Source organism: Triturus cristatus, chromosome 7 (genome assembly GCF_964204655.1).
Source record: "Triturus cristatus chromosome 7, aTriCri1.1, whole genome shotgun sequence".
NCBI classification, from domain to species: Eukaryota; Metazoa; Chordata; class Amphibia; order Caudata; family Salamandridae; genus Triturus; species Triturus cristatus.
The window spans coordinates 201,298,186-201,320,984 of NC_140590.1; the positions used below are offsets into that span (position 1 = coordinate 201,298,186).

General features: G+C 42.0%; 1 protein-coding gene across 3 annotated transcripts in view; it reads left to right on the forward strand.

Moving 5' to 3' along the window:
• LOC146809213 (uncharacterized) overlaps positions 1-22,799 on the forward strand; it is a 216,436-nt gene that overhangs the window by 159,740 nt on the left and 33,897 nt on the right. The window contains exon 6 of one of the 3 annotated variants that reach the window (XM_085616032.1): positions 18,183-18,320. In XM_085616032.1, the coding sequence (XP_085472158.1) occupies positions 18,183-18,320 (138 nt within the window). Of the gene's footprint in view, positions 1-18,182; positions 18,325-22,799 lie in introns of those variants that run through there. The other 2 variants (XM_085616035.1, XM_085616033.1) reach the window with 2 other exon arrangements.

The following is a 22,799-nucleotide window of genomic DNA, read 5'->3' on the forward strand; positions in this document are numbered from 1 at the left end:
GGAAGTTGGGGAAAGATCGAGTAATCAAAGAGAGTGTTATAAACAAAGATTGTTCTGGTCCATCTTGTCTAGCAAGTAAACAAATAACCCCCAAGTTAGGTGTTGAGAGAGATTCTCCAGAGGAGCCGGGTACCCCGTTTTGGAAAAATTTGGAAGATATGCTTAAAAAGATGATTTATCCAATTTACGGAAGACTGGACCGTATTGACATGTCTTGAACTTTCGCTAGCATCAGTTCAGAAGATGATGGGTAATCGGAATAGCGACCCAACCAGCAAACAGACGATATTAATACCCCAATGCCAAAATGCTGTGGGTAACACCCGAAATGGATCGCCAAATAGGAGTAGTACCTCCGTTGTAAATATGTCTGAGATCACTTGTACTACTATCCCACTGGCTATTGTTGCTGAGGCTAGACAACATGAGCAGGGAGCCAAGGATAAAAGTGTGGGGACAAGTAAATTGGCATCTAATGTGGGCTTTATACCAACTAAACCCTTAGAGCATGTGATACCAAACCTACCTACTGTGGAACTCCCTCCTGAATCTGCCCCCTATGTGGTTATATTGGCAGGGGTACCATCATTAGGGCTGGGTAAGAGGGAGACACATGCAGAGCTAAAAAATAAGTGCACATTTTGGCTTAATGCGAATAGGCCGTTGCCCGTGTATAACAGGGCCGAGATTCTGTCTGTAAGAAGAGTAAATTGGGTAGGCAGAAGTGTAAAGACAGTTGGGGGGGACTGTGTGATTGTCAATTTCAGAGATAGGAGATGTGTTGAACATATTTGTAATTGCCCACAAATAGACCCCAGATCACGGATCCAATCACTTTCTTTAACCTATTTTTATGCTCCTGTGCAAGATCTATGTAGAGAAATGTCCCTATGGAATGATCGATCTAGCTACCTGATTACACGGAATTTAAGTCTATATAATAGGTTTTCAGTTTTGTCAGGTTTGGAGGAGTGCGACTGACAGCAAATGGAGGCAGGGGGTGAGTCCTCAAGTTTTATTAGTACAAAAAGACTGCTTGAGATAAACCTAATGGAAGGTGAAGGACAAATGATTAATGGTATAGGAATAGCTGAGGGAGTGTCAAGTCCTAGGGTAAATGTTAGTATTAGCACAACCCTACGACTAGGTGCTAATTGCTTCCCCCACCCTTGTTCACATAGGGCAGATAATTCATTGATCCCGGCTAAGTATAAGAAGTTTTACTTTAGCACCAACATAACTAGGGATGCATTAATGGAGGAACCTCAAACCACAGTTGAATATCTGATGACACACCCTAGTTCTACTTTAGGCCGGAACGTACCAATTAAGGAACCACAAACTATAGCTGCGCATATGATGTTGTACCCGAGTCCTACTGTGGATAGGATTGTAATGAAAGAGGGTACACAGACTACAGCTAGCCTGATTTCAATGGTATCGTGGAATCTAGCTGGTATTGGGACTAAGGCTACTTTACCATGTTGGTTAGAATTTATTAATAATTTTGATATCTGTCTCTTTCAAGAGACCTGGTCTGTTGAACCAGTCTTTAACCCGGGTTATCTGAACTTTTATGTCCCTGCAGTGAGAGGACAAAGGGGACGCCCAAAGGGAGGATTGACAATTTGGGTCAAACAGCATTTAAGTTGTAGTATCCAATTATTTTTACCTGGGCACTGCGATATTATCGCTGTTAGGCTTAATATGTTGGGTGACCTAAAAATCGTTATTATTAATGTATATGCTCGAGGAGTTCCCGGTGGGAAAAAAACGGAGGTATTTACGGCTTTAGAATTCCTGATTGAATCTCTGCCAGATGGGGTTTTTCCATTAATCGCGGGTGATTTTAATACAACTTTCGAACCGCTTGGTCTGGGGAATGTAAATATGTTGGAAGAGGAGGATATTATATGGGGTGTCCCTGAACTGGAGGCAAGGCCATCAGCTAAATGGACTGAGGCTGCGTTGTATTTAAATGGGCTTTGTTTAGGTAACCAATTAAGGGCTGCAAATGGTCGGACATTGTCTGATAGGAAGCGAGTAAAAACTTATGACAATGGCATATGGTCAAGTAATATCGACTATTTACTCGTCCATTTGAAGCTCTGGCATACCCTGGTGGACATGGAAGTTAGGACTCGTGTTGAGAGCGATCATAACCCTCTTGTTGCATCATTTAGGCTAGGCCAGGAGGGAATAGTTAATTTAAGTGAAGACCTACTCGCCCCTCAGACTATTTTATCAAATGATGAGCGTCATCTTAAGTGGTGCAAAGTGAGCAAACAAGCTGATATACTAAGTGCTATTAAAGTTCAGCTTGATAATGTATTAGATAAGTTGGGAGATGGTGCATGTCCTGGGATGAAGTTCTGCCCATTTGAGGATGATCATAATGGTCTGTTTATTAATCTCAAAGCCCATTTTTGTAAATCTGGTACTGTTAAGATAATGGCGAGTAAAAAACCAGAGAGGTGGTACAATAAATCCTGTAGGGAAGCTCGGGCTGGCTTGAGCTTAGCATTAAAAACAAGGAATTTGGAGATAATTAGAGCAGCCCGTTGCAACTATAGGGAAATAATTTCTGGGGCAAAAAGAGATTGGGATGACCAAGTGTGGCTGAATCTTAAAGACGCATGTCTATCAAAGAACCAGGCACTTTTTTGGGATATCTATAAATGGGAAGGAGGTGGGTGTGCGGTTAGTCCTCAAAATAATGTACCCCAAAACTCCTGGGTTTAATTTTTCAAGCCTCAGTATGCTAATACTGAAGGCAACTTAAGTGGGACGGGTCTCGGTTCTAAATTTTAAGAAGGCATCGTTTTTAGCTTAGGGGATGTGGATAGGGCACTGAATACTGTAATTGCAGGGCGAGCACCAGGGATGGATTGTATACCTGTGGATTTATTTTTTAGTGTTAAAGAATGATGGAGATTATATATTGGCTATTTATCTAATGTTATTGCCCAGGGGATGGCTGTCCCTCACACATGGAAAGGAGCAGAAATTGTGCCCATGTATAATAAAGGTGATAAGTCTCTAGCGAGTAACTATAGGCCTATTATCCTGATCGATTCATTACAAAAAATAATGGGGCGACTGGTCCTGGGAAAGATCCAGGACTGGATGGAAGAGGGGGATATCCTTAGCCCGTTGCAAGCTGGGTTCCGACCAAGGACTAGCACGATAGATCAGGTTTTTAGATTTATTGTTTTATATTGGCGTGTTGTGGTTTTGGGCAAAGGTGCATTATATGCAATATTTGTAGATTTAAGGGCAGCGTTCGATCTTGTCCCGCGAGGGAAGCTTTGGCAAGTATTGGAGGAATTACGTATGCCATTGGAATTGCTAACTTTGATTGCACGCCTTCATGAGGATACTTATGCAAGAGTTAGATGGGGCGGGCAGGGTGAAGTTACAGATGCTTTTCCAGTAGGGAGGGGAGTGAGACAGGGTTGCGTTATGGCGCCTACCCTGTTCTCACTTTTTATAAAAGGAGTGGCCAAATACCTCTCCCTGGTTCCAACTGATGCCCCTGTGTTGGCAGGAGAGTGCGTCCCGGTCCTTATGTTCGCGGACGACACTCTAATAATCTCTAAAACCCCAAGTGGCCTACAGAAGGCACTCCAGCATTTCATGGATTTTTGTGATATGCGAGGGCTAGAAATAAATAGTGCAAAAACTAAATTTATGGTCCTTACTGAACCTAGATGCCAAAAGCAAATAAAACGGTCCAAGGGAAGTATATATATGGGCAATTGTCGGCTAGAGCGGGTTGAAGCCTTTACTTATTTAGGGGTCAACCTTCAGAGTGATATGTGCTGGAATACGCAGTTAGATACAAGTATATTAAGGTTTAAACAACAAACAGGCGCATTACTTAAAAGATTTAAGTCTTCTTTCACTAAACCGATTAGATCAGTCTTAGAGATCTATGGGATGAAAGTTTTGGGTTCCGTTCTATATGGTGCTGAGCTGTGGGGGTTTTCTAATGTTAAGCAGCTGATCACTTTAGAAAATGAGTTTTTGAGGAAAGTTACTTATGTCCCCCAAAGTACCCCTTTGGTCCCCCTGTTTTGTGATCTCGGTAAGAAGTCTGTGTATGATCTTGCCATGCTGCGACCAGTATTATATTGGCGTAGGCTATGGACCACGGAGGAACTGTATCACTATGCAAGGGGTCTCAAGGAAGTAATAGAGAAGGATTGCTTTCATGAAATTAAGTGGTTGAAATCAATTAGATCTCTTCTAGGGAGAATGGGGTTGAGGGATCTGTGGGATGACCCAACAAACACTGTTTTCCCCTCCAAGACAGAAATTAAGAAGATATATTGGGAGATGATTTTCTCTGAAAAGTGTTTTGTAAATGCTTCTGCTCATCTCACAGAGCGTTTCCTCGAATTTAAATCTTACCCATTATTGAAACCCTATTGGGATGTAATAGAGAAACCAATAGACCGGAAGCTTTATTTTCAATTAAGGATAGGAACCCTTCCCATTAGGGCATTTACGTCTAAATGGGCGTGGACTGATGGTGATAAATGCCCTAAATGTAAGGATAAGAAAGAGACGATGAGCCACTTCTTGTTTTTTTGCCCATTATATGCAGCCCCAAGAAAAAAATGGGTTATACCAATATGCCGCCTCATTGGTTTACGGAAACATGAGGAGGCATTAAGAATATTATGCACTGACCCTAGCCTTCCAATTGCATTAGCCATGGCAAAATTCCTGAAATGGGCATGGCTAATTCGAGCTAAGGAAGACCGCTAGGTATATGAAATCCGAATAGTACTAGGATATGGAGGCTTGCCCCAGGTATAATTTATTGAGCTATGGTAGACCTTCTTCCATCCCTATTTAAAAAAAAAATTATTCGACATTAATTGCATGTAGTTTAATTGTTTTTTACAATTTTATCTATTTATACATTTGTTTTTATTGGCTGTAATATGTTTTATGTATATTTGTGATACTTTTATGACTTACTGTCAAATAAAGTTAACGAAACGAAACGTCATCACACTCCTGTTAAGGATCTATGAAGTCATCCCTCTTGTTAGAGAAGGATGTTCCTACAATAGTTTCAGAGGCAATGCAGTCTGCAGAGGAGGAACTAATCCTCCTTTGCCTACCCTGTACTGTCCCAGATGGGCTAAAGGGGGACCTACTTTTAGAGACGCCATCTGCACTATCCTCTGGGGATTAGAGTTTTCCAAGGGGTGTCATTAGGGGGTTCCCTCCTGATACTTCTTTTATCTCTTGCCCACCTCTAAGAGGCATTGAGGTCCAGCTTTCTGGAGGTCATCTTGCAGTAACACCTCTAAGAGGTGTTGAGCGCTAAGGCCCTTCCCTGTCTTAAGTTTCCTAGGGGAACACAGGGCTCTCAGTTGCTGGAACATGAGGCCACTCTATCTAGACATACTAGGTGAAGTATGGTGTTGCACCTACCTAACCTAGTGGTAACTAAGTTCTCTGAGGTTGGAGAAAGGTTTGCGCTAGACCCTTAACTACCCAACCCTTGAGTTCAGTAGAACCTGCTTATTCTAAGCTTCATTATATGTGCCTAATATTAGTAATGGTTTTCCAATTATTTCACGCCAAGTTTACCTGGTAAACCAATGCAGGCTTGAATCCTAACAGCTGCACACCAATGTGAGAAGCAGGCTTGGTATATGGTGCACACTTATGCAAGTGGGCACCCTGTGCCAATCCAGGCAAACCTTATGGTGATTTTAGTGGTCTTTGACAACCTTAGAAGCTGTCTGAGTGGTAGCTGTGGAAAGCAGCCTTCAGGCTTAGTCTAGAAGGAGTGTAAAGCATCTTGTTTGACCAGAATATAATCTTATTGGTTTAGATTAAGTGAAAGAGAACCACACAGTGTATTTATAAAAACATCTATTTGTTATAAGACACTCACTAACACATACAGATATCTCCCGGAGCTATACACAATGCACACAATACTTTGCAATAGAAACAGGTAAGAACCACAAATACGAAGTGTTCGCCAAAGGGAGAACAAACCATATATAAAAATGGTGGTATGAGAACCACGACTCAAGTCAAGACTATACCCAGAAGACGTGGAAGTGCAGGGGACCCAAGAAACCACCCAAGAATAGTAACTAGGAACCCCAAGGAGGCTATGCACAGAGTGGGAACACGGCCGTGAGCTCAATACAAGTCAATGGGTAAGTCACGGTTCCAAGATTAAAGAAGAAGGACTCTTCCCAGTGTAGTGAGGAGATGGGATTAGCTGCGGACATTACTATGTTAGCATAAGTTAGCGCAAGTTAGTATGCGCTTGGCTGCCATTTTGCTGCTTCTTGCACTCGCTCGTACATGGATCTGTTCTCGTAAATATTCTACGTGTGCTTTTTTTCACATGAGAACTGTCTGCCTTTCACACATCTAGCTGTACACTGTGATATTCATCTGCACAGGGTGCTTAAGGTAAAAAAACAATGTATGCTGTTGATGCACTTTGGTCAGTCCCATGCCCACAGACATGACATGGAACACAGCTGCACTACTGAAACTTGGGTGCTTTTAAAATGGCATTACATGCATGAAAAGGACACCTGGAGAAAATCATTCCAACGAAGATGTCACGGTCCGACTGACCTGTGCCTGCGCATGTCAGGGGAACGTGAGCGAGACGCGGCTGACTCACTTCCGGTGTCTAACTTTCATGAGCGGTCCAGTCTATCACTGAAGGGAGCGTGACATCACCACCGCTTCCGGGGGAAACCACTCATCAGCCGCGGCCTACCCCCGGTGCGATGCTTCGGAATAACGTTCCGACGCCTGTTCCGATGTATACTACCCTGGGAAACCATCTATGAAGCCCGATTTCAGTACCAGTCTCCAAGCGCTGAATACGTTGCAGCGCACAACAGACACCGCCTCTGCGCGCAGAAGAAACTTTTCGTGTCAGTAGAGGGAGTAGCGAAGGAGTGCGAGTCCGGGAACCTTGCTGCCACGTTGATACATGTAGCACTGCCAGGCAAGGTAGAACATTAGCTGCAAGTCCCGTGAGTACCTATTAACCACGCGCAGCAGCGCCATTGCTTACTTATAAGGCACATGTTGTGTAGTCCAGAACCCTTACTGAATGACCTCCCGTGATTCCTATCCGCGCATGGCGCTTGCTGGTTTTGACTGTAGTTCTTTATGGCCGGGTAGGAGCGCTTGCTGATTTGTTTGGAGTTCCTTATTGCTGTGCAGGAACCCTTGCTGGTTTGTCTCTGGTTATTCCTTCTGCGCAGGAGCGCTTGCTGATTTTGTTTGTGGTTATTCCTTCCACGCAGGAGCGCTTGCTGATTTTGTTTGTGATTATTCCTTTCCGCGCAGGAGCGCTTGCTGATTTTGTCTCTGATTATTCCTTCCGCGCAGGAGCTCTGGCTGATTTTGTCTCTGTTTATTCCTTCTGTACAGGAGCGCTTGCTGATTTTGTTTATGGTTATTCCTTCCCCCACAGGGGCGCTTGCTGATTTGTCCATGGTTAATGTAAGTCGCGCTGGAGCGCTTGTTTATTGTACCAGTGAAGTATAAGTGAAAATACAGAGAATTCCAGCGACTCCACCAGACATCACCCAGAGCACTAGCTACCGTCCCTGCCCCCCCCCCCCACCTTCTGTCCTGGTTTGTTGACCCATCAACTGGGAATGAGGTGGGTGTGGGGACGATAGCCCATGTCGCCTCCGCGAGATCTCTCCGCAAGACACAGGTAAATCTTGGGGGAGTCCGACAGAAGAAGAGCTGTGCTTGTCCTGAGATGTAAATCCTTGCATCTATACTTAGAGGTACGGGGTCCCACTGACAAATCCCAGAGGTCTTCTATAATTATAATAATCTCGCGCACAGCACAGGGAGGGTGGCAAGGCGCTGTTGTCCTGTTTCCACTGTCATTATAATATGGTTTCCCCTTTTGTGCTTTATGGAATCGTAACAATGATGATTATATTGTTCTTATGCATTTTGCTGCTAATATTGGCTCGTGTACTGCATTATAGAGCACGTTAGTTAAAATAAACATTTTAAACTATAAAGTGTCTCTGTTTACTCACGTTGTGGACAAATATGAGCGTTTGAACAAAAGAGTGTTCTTCTACCCGCGATTCCTGAGAGGGTCGGAGTGACATGTTCTAGGATGTCAAATCATTGGTAGCTTTGCTGTAGTACGGAGAACGAATGAGACACTATAGCTAGTCGAATTGGGGTTCTGGGCACCGAGGTGGGTTTTCTGGTAGACCACTACACACCGAGGTCCTGGTTTCCTGTGCATAGTTCTGTGTATGTGCAGAATCCCTGCAACAACAGTGGACCTTGCAGACACCCCCTGGAATACAGAAGGTTCGAGAGCTACCCCACCTTGGAAACTCTCGGATTCAGGATAACTACAACCACTGTCAAGGGCAATTGAGGACTTCAGGATGAGATTGCTGTTGCAGTAGGATTAAAGAGTCTGTTGGATCCCGGGCACGGATGGATGTCGAACAGTACCTGAAAGCAGAGGGGTCAGAGTCTATGCCACACTGGGACATCCAGGAGGCACGGATGGCAAAGGCCACTCAAGTTCAGAAAACAGGTCAAATGATGTAGAGGCTTTAAGGACAGGTACACCGAATCAGTAGCTCAGCCCTAGCCACCGGGGTGCTGAAGATGACAGGGTCCATCTGTCCAACCAACCGAGTCGGCACAGGTCAGTTATAATGGGGACAGACTCATCCACAGAACCTTCCGATGCATCCAACTTCGTCAGTACGAGTCAGTCGTCGTAACCATTGCAGCTACAGAGTGAAGAAGCAATGCAATGTCACGGTACACAGGGATTCGGTTGTAGAGCGTTCTACGAGGGATGCTGGCCTCAACTCGTAAATAGAACAACTCAGGCCTCGAGGGAATGCAGAACCACCACCTGTGTTGCTGAGTCTTGGAGAATCCGGGGAAGCCCAGGTTCGGCTCACCGTTCAATCTTGTTACTGTGCCTGCGGATGAAGGGGAGTGACTCTTTCACTCCAAGGGAGATTCCTTTGGATGTGTTTAGATGTCCACTGGCCCAGTATGGAACTTGTATGGAGCACAGACACTGATGGTGCATTGGGTTTGCAGGACAACAAAGTCAGGAGTAGACAGAGTCTTCTCAGTTGCGGTCTCAGTCCCAGAGCAAAGGACAGTGCAATCTGTCTGGCACAGTCAGCACAACTTGGCCAGAATGTCCGGACAGTCAAAGTTGAAGTGGAGTTGGAGCTGAATCGAATCCTACAATGAATCTAGGGACCCACTCATAAGTAAGCCCTTAAGTACCCTAAGGTAAGGGTCGGGACGATTCAGGGTTTCCTCCCAGGGGAGAAGTCAGACAGTGGAGAGGAGACTCAAATGTCCTCTGTCCATTTTCAAGCTAGAACAGGAGCCAACGGCTCCCTGAGCTGGTTTGAACTGGACTATGCACGGAGAGTACCAAATGTACCCCTCAAGCAAATTGAGTGGTGCTGGCAAGTGCTCTCACCCGCTCCCAATACACTAAACCCTGTCTGGGAGGTGGTGACAACTCCCTGTGACAAAATACCTATTATTCTGCCTTCCCCTGCTCATGCTTGACTCAGCAGCAGAAGGGCAAAATGGTGTCTCTGGTCGGTAGCAGCCATGTTGTGCTGTCTGGGTCTGAAGACTGGTACTGGGAGTACTGTGGGCCTCCCGCAGGAGCTATACAGTGCATGCAATCATATATCCTGCAGTGTTTATGGTGGTATGAATCCAACATGTTTGATACCAAACATGACAGGGTTTGTTTCAGCCAGTTTAGAGATGGTCATCCAGTAATGAGGCATGGCCACTCTTTGTATCACAATGGCTGATGCACTTACAACCCGGGAGAATGGACTCCGAAGGTTGTAGGGGTATCCTGCTCATGTCAGGATACCCTCACACTTAGAACCGAGCACCCTGCCTTCAGGATTGAAAGGCCTGCTTTCGGGTTGACTTATAGGTTTTAATTGCAGTGACCTTAGATACAGGAAAACCTATATCTGGCGTAAGTGGTGCTAGCACTAGTTTACACATGCTGCTATTGCAGGCCTGTAGTTACAGCTCATAGGTAGCATAATAAATGTTCAGCCCATGGGGAAACACTGGTGTACCTATGCCCTGGCTACCCCAGTACCATACACCAGGGACTCAGAAGGTTACACCAGTATCCAATCTGGGATGTACCTAAGTACTTACCATAAACAATTTAGGGGCAAAAGCACAGATACTCGGGTCCTGATTAGCAGGATCCCAGTCAGACTAGTCAGAAACAGTATAGCATCAGCAAAAAGTGAAGGTATCAAAAAAGCAGTTCCTACTTTCCTACACCATATCTGAAAAAGTACTTTGGAAATTAGTTACCTGTGGTGAGATATCCTTCTGTAGCTCTGGAGGTATTTGAAGCCCAAATTCTCAGACTTTCTGGGCAGTTCCTCTTAGTCACAGCTGACCAAATGATGAACTGGTTACTCCAGGAAAAAGGCCTCTTGTAGTCTCTTTTATAACCATGTAGCCACACAGGAGGTCAGTCAATCGACCCTTGGAGTCCACTCCTTTGTCCTAGATATCAGTGGGAGCAGTAACTGCCTTCCAGGTCTCCATACAGATCACAGCAGGTGTTGACTTTTTCTCTTCTGTTCATGTTTATTCAATACATTAGCCACTGAGTGGGCTGACTCCTGGACACCCAATGACCAATAGGAAAAATGTCCTCTTTCCTACTGATGCAGCACATTCAGGTTACCTCATTGTAGAATATCCCACAGTACATCACTCCTAGCAAAAAAACAACATGGCAAAATCTTTCAGACCATCGAGGGAGCTTGTAGGACACCTAAGGATGTGTTTGAGATAATGAGCAGTCCCTGTCCCATTCAACCACTTCTAACTGGTTATGAGGCCAGTTCTCTCCTTCATGGTGCCTACTGCCAGGCAGCTAAATTTATTTGGGGATCAAAGTCCCCTCTTCCTCTGGTTCCAAAGTACCCTACTTGGGTTAATCTGTGTAATATTCCATCCCCCAAGTCATCCTTGTAGGCCAAAGTCATTGTCTCTGCCCTGAGAGCAGTGTTTTATACCTTATCAAAGCAGCACTGACAGAAACCTGTAAACAGGCCAGTGATAATTAGCTTGCAGGGTCTTCAGGCTGTTAGAGTAAAAGTTTCCTGAGTTTCTGTTCTGATATTTCTGTAAAAAATCCAATTTCATGATTGAATTAGATTTTTGATGAATGTAAACAAAAGTGGTTAAACCATCTCTGTAGCATATTTCAAACACAAAATACTTGTTTTAGCATACGAAAGCTGTAAGACATTTGAGGTGGGTGGGTACCCTCCTCAAGGAATAATCACTACTCTTTTCTGTGCAAACCTAAAAATTCAAATTCAAATTCAATTATGAACCTGGGTTCAACCACCTTGTAGTTATGGCATGGAGCAGACAGGCATAACGTAGGGCAATTTGTAAAGTATTTATGTAGTACCAAAGCAGTAGTGAAGTCAAAGCATCAAAAATCTCCAAACCAAATAAGGAAAATAGAGTAAAATGTAATAAACAGAAGTCCAAAAATTCAATAAGGTGAACCAGAGATATGAATTTTTAAAAGTGTATGTAGAAATAGTGCCAAAAGGTGCATAGCATCAATGATTGTCTATGAAATCGAAAAACCAAGACCCAAGCATGAATTGAGGACTACATTGATGGTGCCCTGTTCAGATCCAACAAGCAGATTGGTCCTTCTGAAGCCAAGAGATCTGGTGAAAAGTATTAATACGTTCCAAACATTCTTCTGGTGCACAAACAAGCACAGTACATGCCTAAGGCCTCCAGGGCCCCAGTGGAGAACGTTAAGAAACTCCCAGGTTATCAGACAGAGTCTGACAGCAAAATACATTTACAATTGATCAGCTGGGCGCTTCATGAAAAAGGCCTCTATAGTGACACAGGAGGCCAGGCAACTGACCCTTGGAGTCCACTCATTTGTCCTGGGTACAAAGAGAAATTGTTCTTCAGGACTCCTCTCAGGTCACAGACAGCAGGTCCATTTATCTTCTGTCTTCAGCATGCCAAAAACGTGTTATCAGGAGGAAACCTTAGGCACCATGTTCATGGATGGCACCAGTTAGAGGGTAGGGATGATTTTTGGGTACTCCCTAACCAATCGAGTAAAGGTTCCTGGTAATGACTACACCCTTTTTTTTAGTAGTGTGTGTTTGCCTTACTAAAAACTGACCAAAACTGCCATCTGCATGGGTATTGTGAAGATGGCCAAAGTATTTAGCCATGTGAAACTTGGGCTTTGATGGGTGGTTATATGTGTGGAAGGGAAATCACCAGTGTCTTCTAACATCTACCACTAAAATCTAGTTTGAAACAGGCACTGCACTCAAAACAAACCTATTCTCTTGTCCTGTTTGTTCCCTTTTAGAGCATAAACGATTTACATGTGCTTCAGAGAGACTTGTCAGGCAGGGTTTGATACTGTTGTGCAATAGGATGACCACAGCCAGCAGTCTGAATATTCTGCTGAGAACAGAGGAGACGGCCCTACCCATTCCATGAGACTTGTCTATCAAGCTGACCTTTTGTGTAGCTCCTGGGAGGAATTTCACACCTAGTTCACACCTCATTCATGCCAAGTACAGGCTAGAAGTTGCTGGGGACGTCCTAAAAATTAGCCTCCAGGAGCGCAAGACATTGTAAAGGTAGCTTTCTGAAAGTTACATTTCCCTAATATTTAATAAAAGTCTAACTTTACTATTGGATGTTTAATAACTAAAAAAAATTAGTAGTGTCATTATTTTTCAGGCTGGTCCCACTCCCATAATACAGTATTATTATTTTCAATTGTACTCTGGTTTTCTACATAGGTCATCTAGACCTGCCACAGTAAAATAGCATTTTGGGCCTTGTCACTTTTAAATGTCATGCACCCTGCCTTGTGGGCTTTAAGGCCTACAATGGGTTACTTACTGATATATAAAAAGAGAGGTCTTCATCTGTCAAAAAGGGTTATTTTCACAGGTCATACTGCAGATTTATTACAGTATACTGTAGTCATTCTGCACAGCACAGGCCTGAAGCCATGTTTGCACTGAACCTAATACACAAATTCCTAGGTCCATGGGGACCCTGGCGGGTATGGAGGTCCTCAATCACGAGGAGAGAAAGGACTTGTCCTCCCTATTGTACATACTTACAACCAAATGAATGTCCTTCCCCTGACTTAGTAGTTATTGCCTCCAGGACCAGAGGGAAACAAAAAAGAGAGAACAAATGGTGGCTGGGGGGGTTCCTAAGTGTATGATGCTAACTCTCTCAAAAATAGAAATCCTGAGAGGTTTATATGTATAGCCAACCCTTTGGTACGGATGGGAAGGGAAAGAAACCCTTTTCTTTTAATAGCCCACACTCACTCTAATAGTGACATGCTTCATCATGGGGCTCACCACAACTCATAAAGGTCAGGGTGAGCTCAACCATATTTCGGGGAGCACTTAAAGATACTGTGTATGGGGGCACATCATTAAAGATAAAATCCCTCACCCACTGCTAAAAAATTCTTTAATAGTGGAGTGGGAGGGAAGGTTAAAAAATATACAAATGGGTGTTTAGAATGTGATGGTCCTAATACGATTTGCAGTACATAAGTGACATTTACTTGCAAGACCTATTTGCATGTTCTACACCATATACTTGGGATGTACAGGTACATTAAATGTGCCACTCAGGAATAATCTAATTTGCCATGTTTAATGGGGGAGAACACATTGCTTACTCCTGGATACTAGGGTAATGTCCACAGGGTTCTAAGCCAGCAACAATAGGTAAAAAAATTGAAAACTCTTGTGTGAATATGCAAATAAGATGGATTTCCAACAAACTGCACATTGGAATGTTATTCTTGGAACCTGCTAGATACCTAACAGTAAAAATGGTTTTATATGAGCTACTCACTGTGGGAAGATAAACACATTAAATTCTTACATGTTCATCTTTTAGATATAAAGCACCCTGCATTATGAACAACAATCCCTACGTAAGGGTTTTCCTCCAATCAAAAGATATATTTTGGCATGTCTGCCTGTAGGTTTAAATGCTACAGGAACCAGGCTACCCAGGTAGGCATGACACCATATTTTCCTTGTCAGCCCAGTGAATGCCACTATAGGTGAAGCAATTTGTAGGTGAAATTTAACTTTCTATGTTATTGGTGTGTTTTAATGTATCATTCATTATGATTCATTGAAAAGTTAGATATGCAGATTTTAGCATATTTTAGGAGTTAGAATACATAAAATGGACTCTGGACAGAAGTATTCTAGAGTTCAGAAACCAGCAGCACCAATCCTCATGAAATGTTGATAATCAAATAAAAAAGGAATGCTCTTACAAAAAGCATGCAATTTCATAATTAAATTAGATACCAAAAAATAGAAATATTAAAACTATAAAAGTAAATGGAGTGGGGAAAAGATGTAGTAAAAACAAACACAGAGTCATCAAAAACAATTGGATAGTGACAGAAATATGTTAGAATAGGAAGGGAAGCTGCCTCAGGCTGAATCACTCTGCATGAAAGGCTAGTCATGGACCGCTGGAATCAAATGTTTTACCTTTGGATTTTGAAGTCAAAAATCAAGAGAGGAACATTGTTGCAAGCTGCAGGTGAACAGGGCTCTTCGAAGTCTTATGTTTTAGTTATCAGTCCCAATATAGTATTCTACTTTATGCCTCAAATATATAAGAAGCCCAAGAGATGGATTGCATTACTCAAGGTAGTGTATTTTTTGGATAGACTTAGAGATTTCACCCAGTCCTTTAAAGATTTGACAAGATTATTTGAAATGAGGAAGCTTGAAACTCTCCTCTTTTGTGGTCTCGGAGAACAATCAGTAGGTTCAAGTTGTTGAATAGGTTCCTTACAACTCAATTTCCGGCCCGCAGATAAAAATGTCCAGGCATAACTGGTTCCTGGTCTTTCTCTATAGCAGCAGGAGTTTCATTTGGCCACAGGACCTTCTGCACTCCTCAGACACAGCAAAGTGATATCACAGCAGCAGGCAAGAGCATGTTTAATATACTTTGTTCAGTAGTTTTCCTCCAGCAAGGCACAGTTGTCTCTTTTCAGGAACTTTTTTTTTCTCGCCTGTTAGACTTGGCATCCTTAGAGTGATTTCACCTGACTTCTTGCATCTACCTCCTGTATTTTTAATGCTGTGCTGGATTTAGTTTTTGCTGGCTTAAATGCACTGCTGATCCGTGTCAAAGTGCAAGTGCTCACTGTATATATTATTATTGTGATTGGTGATCCATGTTTGGCATATTTGATTTACTGGTAAGCTCCTAGTAGAGTGCACTGAGGATGCCAGGGCCTGTGAATCAAATGCTACTAGTGGGTTTGCAGCACTGATTGTGCCCCCCTCATTAATAGCCCTAGAAACGTATCTCAGACTTGCCACTGCAGTGCCTGCCCACAGTTTTAAACTGCCATGTTGATTTGGCAAAGTACCCCCTCTTACCAGGCCATACCCTTTCCTTTCCCTACATGTAAGACACTCCTCAGGTAGGCCCTGAGTACCCCCATGGGCAGGGTGCAGTGTTTGTGAAAGGTAGGACATGTACTAGTGGGTGAGACATGTCCTGATAGTGAAATACTGCTATTCGAAGGCTATATATCCCATAGGCTAACATGGGAGTTGCTTTGTAACATATTACAAGTATAACTTTCAGAACTTTCAGAAAAGTTGTTTTTTAAATGTTGTGTTTGTAAATGCCCCTTTTAGGTATTTTCATGTTTAATTAATCTGTGTGCCTCTGCTGGTTTGTGTATTGACTGTCTGGTTTTATAGTGACAGGGGCTGGAGATGTGCATTCACTGTAGACAGCCACTGGCTGGGTTGATGTGTGTCCTGCCTTTCCTTGGTGACGCAGAGCTGTATAGACCTTGGCTGCATTTAGAGTGGTGGGAGGAGTTCCTTGTGCACCTGAACAGATCCTGTCTCCTTTGCACAATGCCGACTCCACCCCCTGTGTTTCCGTTGCACAAGAAAGGGCATAACTGGTTTGGACTGGTCTCAGATACCCTTGCCACAAAGAGAACAAAGATAAAATGAGGTATAAGTAGTGGACCTTCAACCCCAAAGAATTGGATCACTTCTGGACTCAAGGAACCTTTGCTGAGGAGAAGAGCTAGAGAGCTGTGAGGAGTACTGCTTCTGTGCTGTGTGCTCTGTGGGGTTGGCCTGTAGTTGCTGATTCTGCCAAGTAAAGGTCAAAGACTGTAAGTTTGAGAAGAAACCTGCTTGAATGGTAATCTCCAAGGGGTTGTGTGTGCTGGCCTCCTGTTCTAAAGCCTCAGGGGCACTAAAAATTCACTCCCGGCTAGCCTGAAATTTAAGCTGAGATTTCTGACCTGCCAGGAGGTGCCTATTTCAAATTTGGGGCTCTGGAGTTTGATCCAGTTGTTAAAAGCTGGAGGAAACCTAAGAGAAGCAAGAAAAACAATCTCCGATGCCGTCAGCGATGCCGTCCTGACACCACGACCTGCACCTAGGCTAGGGGCACCGCTGGTGAAGTGCACGATGCACAACTCTGTCTGCACCGCAGCATCAATACCTGCTATTATCGGCCTTCATGACACCAGTACTCACTCCAACTCTGTCACCCCAACCAGCACCTGCATACCGTTATCGTTGAGCTGATAATTGATGAGGGTGACTTTACCAGTCTCTGACTTTGCATCACCTCACCGGAACCGACGACTCACTGCTGATGCAAACAACTTTCTCTGTCCTGGATTTGACATGTTACCTCCTAGCAGACACGATGCCTTGCCTCTACCGTGGCAGCCAGGAAGACGGCCTTGACCTTGTCACCGACGCCTCACCTCCACAAGACGTGCATCATCCAATGACTTCATTCCTAAGGTACTGTTGCCTGGGGTCCGCTTGACTCTGTGCCGCATGCAGTGCACCTCTCGGTGAGTGCCATTCTTTGGATTATTGCCTGTCACAATGTCGAAATGGCCCCAGGTGGAACTGTTTTGTTTTGTACAAGTCTATTTTTGAAGTTACTGTTCTAAAGTTGTATTTTAATACTTATATGATGGATTTTTGTCATTTTGGTTTTGCTTAGTTTAGATAAAGATCCTTTATTTTGCTAAACTGTTTTGGTGGCCATGTGTGGTGTTTTCACTGTGTTACTGCATGTTTTGAGTATAAATACTTTACACATTTCCTTTAAGATAAGCCTGTCTGCTCGGGCCAAGCTACCAAGAGGGTGAGCATGGACTATCTAAAGTGTGTATCCCTCTTACTCTGACTAGAAGCAAGAGTCCCTACTTGGACAAAGGTGAATACCTGTGGCATTTAGAGACCCCCAGTTCTAACATCGCCATAGAAGAGTAGTTCCACAGGGACAGGGACAAAAATGCAGGGGAAGTTCTATGGCCAACATGACTGCAGCATGCTCTTTAAATTGTGCCGCCCTCTGAGATATTTCTGTTAGTATAATATATTTAATTTTCTATAAGCGTTAATTGAGAAAATTAACAAACAAATGTGAAACTACAAAAATTGTTCACTTTTGGTAAAACATTGTGTAATTTACTTAGATATCCGAACTGGTCGAAAAAAATGAAATCAATTCAATTTATACAATTATTCCTGATTGTGTACTAGGCATTTCAGCAATCTGACTTTACTCTTAACATAGACCCAGATTTACAGTTGTGGGGAAAAGTGGTATTGTGAAATATTCTCATTTCTGGAGTGACCACTAATTCAGAAGTTTAAATTATTGTGTGTTGCCTGCACTTCATTGCATGCATGGTCAGGGAAATCTTCCCATTGCATTCTTTTACAGGTTTAACATTGCAATCAGCAATCTGAGGATTTTCTGGGATAAATCAACTCCAAATTAGGCCTTTGGTTTAAAAGCCAGTTTCCATAGTCTCTTAATACCCAAACAACAAAAAACGTACAAATAAATTCTGGCACATTGTGTACTTAATGTAACACGGGCCTTATGTTTTTCTTGCAAATCTTACACTCTTTACAACTAGAATCAATCCTCATAATGGAAGATGAGTTTGTCAGTGCATGATGATGGACATAATCTACAGCCTGTATCCTCTTTATTGTTTACAGAGTTACTAACATTTTGTTGGAGAGATCCATATCCGTTGCAGCATTGATGGGGTATGTAGAGTCACTTGGCATGTTTCAGAACTTCCTCATAAAAAACCCAGAAGTTGCAAAAGAATTCCTGCAAACATTTCAAGAAAGGTAACAAAAACAGTATGCTACAATAACACAAGTTGAAAGTCTCCATCAGAACTTTGGAAAGCAGAAGTGATGCCATACTTCTCTATATGTCCACTCCTGATCGATCTGTTTTATCATGACACATACAGTATTTTATCATGATTATAGCCATTCTGTTCATGTAGATCTGGTTCTTGGACATATCTTGGGGAATAATAAGAGCTGGAGTAATTTCACACAATATTCATGTTCACTCCGAAAGCCTTAACCATTTCCACAGTCTTTGAAGTCCCAAAAATAAAGGACAAATGTGGAAAATTCTGGGCATTTCCTATGATAGTGTTTTGTTTAACTTATGCAAAGAACATTTGTATTTATATTCATAATTATTGAGGGATATTGTTCAAGGTATACATATACTCTTGAATGAGAATACATATAAAAACCTCAGGCCCGATTCACAAAGGTAAACTGAGATGAAAGTCTAACTTTATGAATTTCGGTATTCACAAAGTGCATTTATGAGCAGTAAAGTTAGACTATTGTGTCAATTTAACTTAAGTTTTGGTCTTAAGTCTAACTGAGAACAAAACTTAGGTTAAACTGAGACAAAGTCTAACTTTACTACTGGTAAATGCCCTTTGCGGATACCAAACATCGTAAAGTTAGACTTTTGTCTCAGTTTACATTTGTGAATCGGGACCCTCATGTCTCACTCCTGCTCACATGTAGCATATTTTTCACCTATGTATAGACTAACATTAACTTGGAGCCCTCTGACACATATAATGAATGTATGTATACTCTTTGGGCCTGATTCTCCAAAGGTAGTTTACACTTTTGAGTAAGTTTAATACTTCTTGGTATTTCCAATTTCTTAGTGTAAGTTTCTGCAAATAACCACAAATCAGTAGTAAGTCTAGGACTACACATGACAAACCATGGAACTGCAACAACATCTCATAGAAAATCATGGGTGTAGGGACTTAACATTAAACTCTATAGGAAAGAATGTTACATTAAATCAAAATAATTTAAATAGGTAAAAAAAAAAAAACATAAATTAATGTTAAAAAATATAAAAAGTACATATTTATTCATTCAGTTATAAAATATTTTAATAACCTATTTTGAATAAAAAAATAATGCAATAATACATGTAATCAAAAAATAAATATATTATTTGTAAGTAATTATGTGGCGGTGCATGAGTTACTAGACTCATAAATAGAGCATCCCCTTCATTTTTATGTTGTGTCTGTAATATAATAGATCATTTAATAGTAACTCATTTTATAAACTAGCTATGTAGTTTCTGAGGAATGTAAATTGCAAAAGGTACAATTTGCCAGTGTTAAAATGAGTAAAAAGTTCAAGCAATAGAAAGTAGCAATGGAGACACTGACTGTACCATTAGGTCACAGGTTCAGCCGTAACTTATACCATCTAATTCTGGTAAAACAACTGGGAGTATTGTCTTGCAACATTACATATTCCATTAGGTCTAACTTTGTGGGGTGCCCCTTATAAAGTTAAATTCATCTGAAAGTCCTGTGCAGGCTGTTCGTGTTTGACAATGCACTCACAATTGTTACTAACAAATTTATCCAACTGTACCATTTCAATTACGAATGTAAGACTTGCCAGGCTATGATTCATCTGCCTCCATTCGAAGATGTACCTTGATGTATTATTAATGCATAACGTGTTGTGAGACCTCATTGTGCACCCAATAATGTCACATGATTCTGCGAACATTGAGAATTGAAAGTGCGCACCACAAAAGAGATTATGAGTAAACATTGCTTGATTTTAAAGACGTTTTTACACCAACTTTGGACTCAGCAACATACCACACTGTATGATCAAGCTCGTCTTCCCCAACAACCAGACAATATTTCCCAACATGAGAACTGGGGGCACTATGCTTTAATCTGTATCATCATGTTTCAGACATTACTACATATGTCTTAGCCAGGTTGCCATTCCAAATGCACACTCTGTGATAATTGTGCAAACTAAAAACGTGGTGGACAGTGAGACTTGTGCACATGTGAATAATGATGGTGGATGATGTATGTGCAGATACAGGGTGCTTTGTTGTGCTTACATTTGTCTCACAAGCCAGTAACAGAAATTACATATATTACTTGCAAAGTGCCACTAATTTATTCAGTTGATTCTCCCTGTGGGGCAAAAGTACTGAGTCTGGCCAAACAAGGCAAGCTGGTGCAGTTTATTCCCCTTTACAATTGATGGATTGATGTGTGACTCTATATTGAACAGATAGGGATCTCTCATGGGACTGTTAGGGCAGACCCATTACCCTGATGAATGCTGGGACCCACAAGGGCCTCAGACAGGAGCAGAAACGTGTTGCCATAATACCAGGGCACTACATTATGTAGATTTCCTGGACTCTGTGGCATTAACTATGTTATAGAGAGTGAGCAAACAAAAGGATTTTTAATCTTCCTCTCACAAATGTTATGCTTCTAATATCTGGTTCCCCAAGGACCTCTAAAGAAATGGACAAGTTGGGCACACTTCACTAATGTCTCCAATGAAGAGATCTGGGGAGAGTCCATTGTGGATACAAATTCTATATCCACTGTGAATGAGGGTCTGAATGACGAAGCACAGCATACTATCTGGGGAGTTCATTATATAATGAACCTTAATGCCACACTTTTAACTATGTGATACAGAGCGAGCAAATAACATTTCACCCTTTCCACATTTTTACAAGTATAATCTCTGGTCCTGAAAGACCTCTCTAGAAATAGAGAAGTTTTACACACTTCACTTATGCTTCACTGAAAGAGCTAGATGGAAAGCCCACAGTGGATATAAATGCTAAATCCATGGTGAAAAAGGGGCCTGTTGAGGAAGCATGTACTGTCGATGAGTGAAGGCCTTCATCCTTTTTTTGCATAAACCACTTAAGTGTTCTTCTATAGGATTTGATAGAATTGGAAGGGTGTATCAACCTCTTTGTGGTTAAACTGGCTTGGAAGATTGTTTCTTGACACCGTATCCTAATCTCCATCCCCCGCTCTTCTGGTGTGATATAGGTTCTCAGTTGCAATGACAACTTTTTACTCTGTAAAATGTTTTATATTTTGTAGCTTCATTCCCATAATTGTTTTCTATTGTCATAAGGTACCATGGTAACATTTGAATTATTGATTCCCTGAACCTTGCTTATTACATTTTAGCCTATACCCTCAATCTGACTGTTTGTTCTCCTTTCCTCGTGTGCCTAGTGTCTCAGTTTGGTGATTGATGTAATGCAACAATATATGTTACTCTAAGTACCTGACTTCACCAATGATAGCATTAGTGTTGCATATTATCTTTCCTCACAAAGTATACACCAACAGCTATGTTACTGATTACCATACTCTTTCTTATTAACTTGCCCATCCATCCTCAGGGTCACTTGCCTACTAGAATACGCTCCATCCACTGTGGCAAGAGGAGCTAATGGAGTACCATCAGGATGGGGTAATGTGATCACATTACTTCAGGCCCTGCATGAGATGTGCTGCAGTCTTCAGGATCCCTTAATGGGTGCCAATGTGGAGTCTGTGAGGCCATGGAGCTGGGCATTACCGCCATCCAGATGCAAGAGTATAGGGGCTAAAACAGCAACTCTGAAGTCACTTTCTAGACAAAATGGTTTACCTTTCTTTAGAAGAGAAAGCTCTGTCAGGCATCATTGTTTCTTTTTTTTTTGGCAAAGCAATCCGGGGAGGATGAGGATGGTGTTCAAGGTGAATCTAAAGTGCTTGTCATTTAGCAAGGTTTTACAGTTTTCTGTATGCTATTCTTGGTTAATAACAGGATTTCTGTCTGGTTTCAGCTGATCTTCATGTAGGTGTTGGACATCAAGGTATAATTAATGTGCGGGCAGTGTTTGGGATATTAGATGTCTTTCAAATTGACTTGCGCTCCATCAGAATTTTGGTGGATCCTGATGCTAATATCTAAGTACAGCAACAAGTGGCGTTATTGTGTACTGTCGTCTTGAAGGTTTGTTAGTTAATTTGATGGGGAGTTATTATATGTAGTTCCTTTGTAGAAAGGTGTCAGTTCTGCAGTATGCATGACATTTTTGCAACTAATAATCACTGATAAATGTCTCATTTTAAAAATTAAACACCCAACACTTAACTCATGTACAATTGCAATCCCTTTGAACTTTCTCTCACGTTCCTTTTATAATGACCAAAGCTATTAGTCAGTCCTTCTCAACAATTTTCTATCTCACCACTCACCCTACAACATTTTCCTCTTCTTACTCACATTCGTTCATGTACAGCTTTTCAATTTCTAGTCTCAACAGGTACAACGTATAAGAAGTACAATTACAATGTAGTTATTAAGATACAATTTATATATAGAAGCATATGGTAGACAATATACAAACAGAAATTTGAAGTTATAGTCCCTACAGATGATGTGAAGACTTGAATTCTTCATATGCAACCTCAAGGG